This window comes from Engraulis encrasicolus, chromosome 24 (assembly GCF_034702125.1).
Source record: "Engraulis encrasicolus isolate BLACKSEA-1 chromosome 24, IST_EnEncr_1.0, whole genome shotgun sequence".
NCBI classification, from domain to species: Eukaryota; Metazoa; Chordata; class Actinopteri; order Clupeiformes; family Engraulidae; genus Engraulis; species Engraulis encrasicolus.
The window spans coordinates 1,246,534-1,255,107 of NC_085880.1; the positions used below are offsets into that span (position 1 = coordinate 1,246,534).

Sequence of the window (8,574 nt, forward strand, 5' to 3'; positions counted from 1 at the left end):
TTAAGTGAACCAAAGTCAAAGTGGACCAAAAATTGAACCAAAAGCAAAAGGACTCAGTTCTGTTTTTGCTCATCTTGTGAGTGTATTACAAAAAGAACTGGCTGGTCTTTCTGGTCCTGGTAGGCTTTTATTGTGTGTCACTCTTCTTTTTGTATCACAACCGGTCCTCTAGAGCCCTCCTTAGCCTAAGTGATTACATCTAGTCACAAGTGTAAGTGTAGGGCAGTCATGGGTGAGCGGTTAGGGCGTCAGACTTGCATCCCAGAGGCTGCCGGTTCGACTCCCGACCCGCCAGGTTGGTGGGGGGAGTAATCAACCAGTGCTCTCCCCCATCCTCCTCCATGACTGAGGTACCCTGAGCATGGTACCGTCCCACCGCACTGCTCCCCATGGGGCGCCACTGAGGGCTGCCCCTTGCACGGGTGAGGCATAAATGCAATTTTGTTGTGTGCAGTGTTCACTTGTGTGCTGTGGAGTGCTGTGTCACAATGACAATGGAAGTTGGAGTTTCCCAATGGGCTTTCACTTACTTTTCACTTTCACGTTCACTTGTCAGAACTCATAAGCGAACCGAACTGAGACCTCGTCAACCAGTACAGTTTGCTTCCGAGGGGTCTGGGTCAAGACGATATGCACAGATTTTGATGAAATGTTGTGGAGATTACGGTTTTGGTGGTGAACCGGATCCAAGACTTTTTAAAAAGATTCTTCACCATTGCGGGATGGGGCGAATTTTGACTCCATAAATATACAATATGGTCCAGCTGCGTCTTGTCCAGCTAATACCGCTACGCCCATTCCTCCTTACTAGACCGCCCTCACAGTAACGCCCCTTTGGCTGTTCAAGTTTCTGAAGTCAGTGACATGCTGCCGAATGACAACACAAGCGCCGCGCGGGACTTATTAAAACGACTGGATGGATTTCGCTGGATGGATTTCGCTGCAGCGATCACTCAACTGTCGGTAAGATTTCGAATAAAATGCATGAATATACATAACGGTTACTTTTTGAGTTGACTTAGTCGGAGTGTGAACAGAAAGTCGGAGGTGTCATATTTGTTCAACCTGGTGTTAAACGTAATTTCAATTCTTGACCAGTGCATGTAGGCTAAAGAAATTGTAAATAAAACCGACTTGATGTAGTAGTGCTAAAAATAAACCTTTATATTTTCTCTTAGTGAACTTCTCAAAATATATGGGCTAATGTAGATACCACTTGGGATGGGTTTATCGTTACCTATTGTTTCTGATGGGGCGTTAATTGGTGTGGCACCCGGAACTCTTCCTCACTTCGGGAAGATTGGCAAGTGGTAAGCTGTGTTTTTTTCCTCCGTGTCACAAACTATTTAATGATGTTTCTGTACTTTAATTTCTCTGTTATTTTATTGATCTTTGATGGGAAGACATTCTGTTACGTTTGTGTTGATATTTTCGTTGTAATTTTCGCTCAAAGTATGTACATTAGCGCCATTAATGTCCGCGATCGTTATGAAGTTAACAGGTGCTAACGAGCAGATTGGGAAGTAAATAAATGCTACTGGATCGAGGCCCCTCGTCATCTCTCCTGCCTCTTCAATCATCCAAAGACTGTTTAGTCTGTTATTTTAATGTAATGGTCGGTTCATGTCCGTTGCATTGACTTGACTTGTCATTGGGTCTGATTTTAAATGTGCCATATAGTTCAATGTGGGAGCAGGTTCACACACTAAATAAGACACTAAGGTCAAGCACAAGCAGATTTTTTGTTTTATTTTTCTCAGAGCAGAGTAGAGCAGATGTTTCAGGTTGCTGCCATCAGAGAGCAGTGACTTGACCTCAGTGTCTTATTTAGTGTACTCCCACATTGAACTCTACTTTTTGGGTCCACGCACCTACTTATTTCTAAACATCTAGAGTGCAACAATACCCATGCCTCCTAATGTGCCATATAACCTGTATCTCGCCTATTGTGTGTGTGTGTGTGTGTGTGTGTGTGTGTGTGTGTGTGTGTGTGTGTGTGTGTGTGTGTGTGTGTGAGTGTTCGTGAATGTGTTCACGCAGATATAAGAAGTTGGGGTTGGGGTTGATGATCCACATGATGGTGATGGACCAGGACAGCTCTGGACCTCCTGACTGGCAGCTCCATCCTCAACCTCCCTTCCTGTCCTTCACACATGTGCAGGTAAGGCCAATTTTTAAAAACTCACTGCATTGTCTGAGGCAAAAGTAGGAGAAAAGGAGTGAGTGAGTGAGTGAGTGAGAACCCGGCCATTAACTTACATGTGATGTGACCCTTAAAGGGCGTGTGTGTGTCCTAGAACCAAGACAGTGGCAGTGTGTGTCTGTCTGTCTTTGGTTAAGGATATTTTTAAGATACTACCTTGTTGTGTTAACATTATTTTGCTATTTCTGACAGGCAGAGGCAGTTTTCTGAAGGATGGTTAATGTCAGTACCAACATGTTGTGATGGAGGCTTCCACCTGAGCTGAACACAGAAACTTGCACACAGTGGTGAGTAAAACACTGAATCTGTTTTGTTCTGCACTAGACCAATAAGTATTTCATACAGTAATTCCTTTCTGTGCTGTGTTTATATAGAAAAAAAATGTGGATAGAGGATAATACAAAACACTGGCACTGTAGTGATCCCTGCACAGGCCAGAAGCTGTGTATCTCTTCAGCCTGGTGTTCTGCATTAAAATGATGGGTGTGATTTTTATGTAGTGTATTCTATGTATCCCTCTCGTGTGTGTGTGTGTGTGTGTGTGTGTGTGTGTGTGTGTGTGTGTGTGTGTGTGTGTGTGTGTGTGCATGCGTGCAGATGGAAGCAGTCGTTCCTGTTCAGCATTGATATGCCGGTAATGGGTTTGATGAGCCACAGCATGGTGATGGGCAATCAGCATCAGGACCAGGGCCGCTCACAAGGAGAACCTCCTGCCCTGCCTCTTCATCCTCAACCTCCAATCTTCCTGCTCTTCACACATGTGCAGGTGAGGACAACCTCTAAAATGCACACTTGACTTGAGGCAAAGGGGGGAGAATAGGCGTGCATGCATGCACGTGCACCAAACTTTAAGACAGTAGCAGTGTGTGGGGGGGCATGTGCACAAGCATATGCACGTGCTCATGTCATGTCCTTCTGTAGGTAGATAGGGGGTGGTTGTTTTTGTCTTAATTGTCATTCATAACATTAACATGCCTTTTTTTGACAGGCACAGAGCCAGTTTTCAGAGGGAGGGCTGATGACACCAGCAACTTCGGATCTGAACCTGATCAACCCAGCACCAACCACTGTGCCGCTCCTCCTCTGCCAACTGCACCACATGGCTCCACCATCTCAAAAAGGCACAGACACTACTCCACTTCCTGCGAAGGATGAGAGAAGAGCCGACCTCCCCACAACGGCACTCACCACCTTCTACAGGGGTGTCATTGAGAGCATCCTGACCAGCAGCCTCTCTGTCTGGCATGGCAGCCGTCAAGCTGAAGACTAGAAGGCAGTACAGAGAGTGGTGAGGACAGCAGAAAAGCTCATAAGATCACCCCTACCTGTTCTCCCTACTACCATCAGGGAAGCGCTAGCCCAGCATGCGGTGCTGCAAAAGCACACTGGGAAACGACTTCTTTCCACAAGCCATCAGACTCCTCAACGCACTGAAGAAAACCACATGAATAACCAAGGACACGGGAGAATATTCCATGAACACTTCTTTCACCATGCCACTTACACTTTACTCATTGCACCTTGTATACAGCATCTTCACACCACCTGTATGAACTCCTCCTGCTGTGTGTGTGTGTGTCCACTGTGTTTGTGTATTTATTGTCCATCAGTATGTTAATCTTATTGCACACTGTTTGGGTGTCTGTATTTATAGTATGTATCAGTCTGTATTTAATGCCAATGCCTTATTTTTAGTTATTAGTTAAATGCACATTGGAGACTGGTCAAACACAATTTCAAACTTTGTGTTAACCCTCTTGTTGACCGTTCACACTTCATAGTGTAAAAGTAAACAGAAATAAATTCACATTTCATTCCTGTCTCGTTCACTTCTTTCAGCAATGTATGTGGCCTACATGCAGGGAAGCTGACAGGGGGGACAAAGGGGTCCGTTGACCTGGGCCCAGTGAGACGAGGGGTCCAGGAATGGGTCCTCATTACATTGTATGTAGTCTATGTATTGAGTGGGGGGCCCTTTCAGATGACTTTGTCCTGGGCAAAGCCAAGGCCCTGATTATGTATGCACAAACACTGGTTATGATGGTAGGGAAATTTTTCTCTGTTTTCTGATGGCCTTTGAATTAAGACAGGCCAATCTGGAACCTCTCCTGGATAAAGAGGTAAGCTTCAATGGTGTGGTCACTCCTAAATCATAGACAGACATGGAGTATGGTAGGCCTATGGTAATGAAGAAATCGTTTTCTCCAATAAAACAAACAAATAGCCTATTGCTATTTCAAATACTATTTCATATTTTTTCATTAATATCTGCTCTTTTCAAGCTGGCCACATAACTGGTGAGGTGACACTCATTACTTCAAAAAGTCGGGAATGTGTTGCTGATTTACATCGTACAACTTTTCTAAGTGATATCATGTCTTACCAAGTGAACAACCTCGCCTAAAAGGGTTTCTTAATTATTTGTCGGGGTGTGTTAAGGATAAATCTGTGGTTTAATCATATAGCCTACCCAGTGTTAACAGTGACCTCGATACACACAGCTAGGTGAGGTAATGCCAACGCATTGACAGTATATATTTAGGCAATATATACAGTATTTACTGTCAATGTGTCAACGTTGTGTTGAAATCAAAGCATTTTGGCGACCTGATACGTTATGACAAATCTGTGCATAGCGACACGAGTTCTAAACAGTAGGCCTAGGCTACAATGTCCGAGGTACGGGAAGACAAAGCAAAATACATATTGGGATTAGAAAACGTGTGATTTATCTCACTTTCTTACATAAATTGTTGAGAATATTATGTCAGTGGAATGTTCAGTGAAACGTTTCTCTGGAAGATAACAATTTGCACGGGATATCTTTGAAAACATGGAGCCTTCATCCGGAAATGGCCTTGAAAATGACATCATGCAGTATCCCTTCACGATTGGCCAATACGGCAAATGCCGGGAACGCCCATGGGCGTGCTTGTATTAAGGGTGGAACTGTTTTACTGCAGCTGGACCCTTCTCTAAAAACAAGGCAAAAAGCTGTAACATAGTCAAATGTTCAATCAAACAGCTTCCTGGGCGGAGGTCTGCACTCTCTGAATGCATTTCTAGTTATGATTTGTGATTAAAACATTTTTTATTGACATCAGTCATGAAATTCAACATAGTGTAACTTTTGCTTTTGTATTACTGTACATGTATAAAATACAAGACAATGCAGTCTATGGTTACCTCTTTTTATATATATTTGTTATTAATAGGCAGCCTTGTGCAACTGAAGCTTTGTCAGTTTCACATTACAAATACTGTAAAGCAACCTAGTCTGAAATCACATGTCTATATTTTTTATTTTTAAAAAGCAAATTACAGTGATATCAACAATCAGCATAAATACTTTATTTTAGCTCACAAACACACAAACATTATTATAACAATCAGTTAACAACGGTCCAGCCTGTTTTACTTACGCAAATACAAAATTATAAAATATAGAAAATATCTAAACACTTTTTTTCCTTCCAAAATATACATATAGCTTTACTCATGTTTAAAAAAATAAATAAATACATTTGTTCAATACTCTTCTACAATACTGGCCAAACACTAGTAAATACATCTAGTACTAGTCTCTGAAGACAGAACTGAGTACTGGCTCGCTACCGCCATCTGGTGGCAGAGAGCTGTAAGTGCACAAGGGCCAGTGACTACTAGCAGCAGTGCGCCGGCTGCTTAAGATAGAGCTCTGTGTATAGACATGTATCTTCAGATCATGTATATATACACGTCTATGGCTCTGTGGTCCCGAGGACCTCAAATACATGGCTGCCCAACCTACCATAGGTCTCTAAGGCAATGCCTGAATGAAATGTGTGTGCTTGTGTGTGCGCGTGTGCGTGTGTGTGTGTGTGTGTGTGTGCGCGTGTGCGTGTGTGTGTGTGTGTGTGTGTGCACACAAGCTGTGATTGCATACTGTATACGGACAGTACATGTGTGTCCATCTTTATCACTTCTGTGGGTACATGGAGCCCTGTGTGTATGAGGGGAGGCCTGTGTTCTTGGCGATCCACTTGTTGTAGTTGGTGACGCGGGTGTAGTACCCTGGCTTGCCCTCCTCAGCACACTTGTCCCCAAAGCTCACCACACCGAAGAGGAACATGCGGCCCTGAACGTCACACACCAACGGACCACCGGAGTCGCCCTGCGGGAGGAGAATATGAAGAGATGAGTCATTGTGTGTTTGTGTGTCTCTGTATATGTGATTTTGTGTGTGTTTGCATGTGTGACCCTCCTGGATGTGTGTGTGGATATACCTGTGTGTGTGTGTGTGTGTGTGTGTGTGTGTGTGTGTGTGTGTGTGTGTGTGTGTGTGTGTGTGTGTGTGTGTGTGTGTGCGGTGGTAGTTCTAGCCATTTGGGGGCCCCAGGCGAAATATAGACGTGGGGCCCTCTTGAATTTGGCATGAATCTGGCATTTAGTCTGGCGGGGTTGACTATTGGGGGGCCCTACAGTGGCTAGTGTTGATGGGGCCCTAGCCTAGTATACCTATTGGCAAAGGGACTGGCCAAATAGTGCTCTATTTCTGCCATAATTGGGAGCCTGTCCATTTGGAGACGGAGATGCCATATCTTTCCATAGAGACTACTGGACTTCTAATTTGTACATCATCAATTTTACCAATCTACAGGATTTTTCCAGTAATGTTTGGATCTGTAATCCTTCCCTGCATGTGTGATGTGACGAAAAGTACTATGTGTGTGTGTGTGTGTGTGTGTGTGTGTGTGTGTGTGTGTGTGTGTGTGTGTGTGTGTGTGTGTGAGTGAGTGAGTGTGTGTGTACCTGGCAGGCGTCTGTCTTCCAGTCGTGGCTAGCAGCGCAGAACATGTTGTCGGTCATGCGGCTGACTGTGGCCTCAGCTCTGCACTGCTCAGGGGTCCTCAGTATCACCTGGCCTTCCTTCAGAATGTTGGTGAAGAACGCCGTATCTGCACATGTACAATTAACATTATTACATTACATTACATTACATTACACTTTGCTAACAGTTTTATCCAAAGAGACGTTTAGGAGGGAGGAAGGGACTGGTAATGGTGGGGATTGATCCTGCAACGCTGTGATCTACACTCCACCTCTCTAAGCATAACACCATGGCTGCCCCAAATTTAGTTACTTACAGACCTAATATAAGCTGCATGATAAAAAGAAATGATGATAAAAGGATGATAAAAAATGGAATGCTTGCACACTCACTGCCGTTTTGATGTTTTACTGTATTGACAAGTGAACGTTTTCAAGGTTTCACAAATAGAAGCGAATGTGCGGCCACTCCATTTTATTATTTGTACGTATTACTTACGGACATTAAAATGAGGACAACCACTAAGAAGCAGTAACCTTCAAAACACATTTACAGTACACAAATAATGTGTATAATATACAAATAGTCAATACCCTCTTGATGTCACAACAACAGGGCTCTCTGCATTAAGTTAGTTTGTTCGTTTGTTTGTTCTGATTGTGCTCAACACAGTTTATCTAAGGTGCACCACCATAAAAGTTAGGTGCAATGACATTTATTGAATATAATACAGTATATTTCATATGCTTCTGCCTGAAGGTCACAAGTATACTGTTCTCCGGTTGTCCATCCGTATAGTCCATCAGATGTTTTTGTTGACAACTTTTGAACAAGTGGACAGATTTTCACAAAATACCAACACTAAAAGTACGAATACGAAGTAATAAATGCAGGTACTGATTAGCTGTGTGTGTGTGTGTGTGTGTGTGTGTGTGTGTGTGTGTGTGTGTGTGTGTGTGTGTGTGTGTGTGTGTGTGCACAGAACACGTTTATGTGAGTGTGTGTGTGTGTGTGTGTGTGTGTGTGTGTGTGTGTGTGTGTGTGTGTGTGTGTGTGTAGGCTATGTGTCTCTTACGTGGATGGTCTTTTCCGTATCCGGCGACGGTGCAGGTTGATCCGGGGGGCAGCATGGTGTGTGCGGGGGCCAGGCACGCCGTCCGCACTGTCTCCGTACGCAGAGCACACTCCCCTCCCTCACCCTCGATCCTCAGCAGCGCTGCACACACACGCACACACACACACAACCAACATGTTATCTAGAGGTAATGAACACACTCCTCCTCGATCCTGTGTGTGTGTATGTGTCTGTCTGTCTGTCTGTGTGTCTGTCTGTCTGTCCGTCTGTGCGTATGTGTCTTTATTTGTGGTTGTGTTATTGTGTGTGTGTGTGTGTGTGTGTGTGTGTGTGTGTGTGTGTGTGTGTGTGTGTGTGTGTGTGTGTGTGTGTTTGTGTGTATTCGTGTGTGTTTGTGTGTATTCGTGTGTGTATTCGTGTGTGTATTCGTGTGTATTCATGTGTTTGTGTGTATTTGTGTGTGTGTGTGTTTACCTATGTCATTGT

At 44.0% G+C, this 8,574-nt stretch overlaps 1 protein-coding gene and 1 long non-coding RNA gene across 3 annotated transcripts in view; one reads left to right on the top strand and one right to left on the bottom strand.

Moving 5' to 3' along the window:
- Positions 1-769: 769 nt before the first annotated feature.
- On the top strand, positions 770-4,017 carry LOC134441582 (uncharacterized). 2 transcript variants are annotated; one of them, XR_010033179.1, is made up of 5 exons: positions 770-963; positions 2,041-2,161; positions 2,396-2,490; positions 2,801-2,969; positions 3,192-4,017. It is a non-coding gene; the product is annotated as an uncharacterized LOC134441582 (long non-coding RNA). The 2 variants fall into 2 exon arrangements; XR_010033178.1 differs by lacking the exon at positions 770-963 and having other exon boundaries at positions 1,396-2,161.
- A 1,553-nt stretch (positions 4,018-5,570) lies between these two features.
- LOC134441743 (tissue-type plasminogen activator-like) overlaps positions 5,571-8,574 on the bottom strand; it is an 8,819-nt gene continuing 5,815 nt past the window's right edge. Inside the window, exons 8-11 of the mRNA XM_063192137.1 lie at positions 8,563-8,574; positions 8,089-8,229; positions 6,995-7,140; positions 5,571-6,356 (exon numbers count right to left, since the gene is read on the bottom strand). The exon at positions 8,563-8,574 is cut by the window's right edge and continues 149 nt beyond it. Of these exons, the coding sequence (XP_063048207.1) occupies positions 6,162-6,356; positions 6,995-7,140; positions 8,089-8,229; positions 8,563-8,574 (494 nt within the window). The 3' untranslated portion in view covers positions 5,571-6,161. The remainder of the gene's footprint in view (positions 6,357-6,994; positions 7,141-8,088; positions 8,230-8,562) is intronic.